Source organism: Opisthorchis viverrini, assembly GCF_000715545.1.
Source record: "Opisthorchis viverrini unplaced genomic scaffold opera_v5_69, whole genome shotgun sequence".
NCBI lineage: Eukaryota > Metazoa > Platyhelminthes > Trematoda > Opisthorchiida > Opisthorchiidae > Opisthorchis > Opisthorchis viverrini.
This window is the reverse complement of record NW_008751725.1, coordinates 79,618-80,413: the sequence shown is the minus strand read 5'-3', so window position 1 is coordinate 80,413 and position 796 is coordinate 79,618. Positions and strand designations below refer to the sequence as shown.

The window sequence follows — 796 nt, the reverse complement described above, 5'->3', positions numbered from 1 at the left end:
CACATTCATTAGACAAAACTTTTTTTCATTTCGGGTAGTAGCTGCGTGGAATGACCTTCCTCCGACGGTTGTACACGCTCCTTCTCGAACCCAATTTAAAGCACTATTAGACATTTATTTATGCGAATCCTCGCGCTGGCGAGCATACTGCCCCGCGCTGAGAACATAAAGAGCAGTGCTACACCCTTTTTTCACTTGTGCCTTCCAGGTGAACGACAGCCACTGACCTACAAGAACAAAACCGACCCGGGAAACTTGGGCAAAAGCCTCGATCCTGTGTATCAATCCGTGAATCCGTGAATCCGTGAAAACTGAGATTCGCTGTGTGTGACGTCACTGGACAATCAGGCCGGTAGATAGTGTAAGAGGTTTCGCAATTTAGGACATTTTCGCACCAGTGTTCGTTCCATCGAGGTGCAGTGTTTAATGAAGTTCTGCATGTTGCCCGCAATTCGTTGTGGTGTTGTGCGTTTTTCGCAAACTGCCGCTGAGACTAAGCTGTTAACCACATGCTGTGAGTAGTATCACAACAAACCAGGAGAAATTTCTTAAGTCTTCCCGATGATATTGAATATACGTTCAATCAACAACCGATTTGTGTCAACGATGATGACGTGTTGTTTTGGAGGTTCAGTCGACGGGCACTAGAGAAAATGAGCCACCCGTTCGTCGTCATCTGCGAATTTGAGTTGTATGATTGAAATGTTTCTGTACTCAGGTTTTGGTACTGAGGCAACTGAAGAATAACACTGGGTCGCCCTTTATACAGCCTTATAATATAATCATATATATGTAA

At 44.6% G+C, this 796-nt stretch overlaps 1 protein-coding gene across 1 annotated transcript in view; it reads left to right on the top strand.

Moving 5' to 3' along the window:
• The window catches only part of T265_04267 (hypothetical protein), a gene marked incomplete at both ends in the record, with an annotated part of 7,216 nt that extends 6,916 nt beyond the window's left edge, over positions 1 to 300 (top strand). The window contains one exon of the mRNA XM_009168966.1: positions 102 to 300. Coding sequence (XP_009167230.1) covers positions 102 to 300 — 199 coding nt within the window. The remainder of the gene's footprint in view (positions 1 to 101) is intronic.
• Positions 301 to 796: the final 496 nt, after the last annotated feature.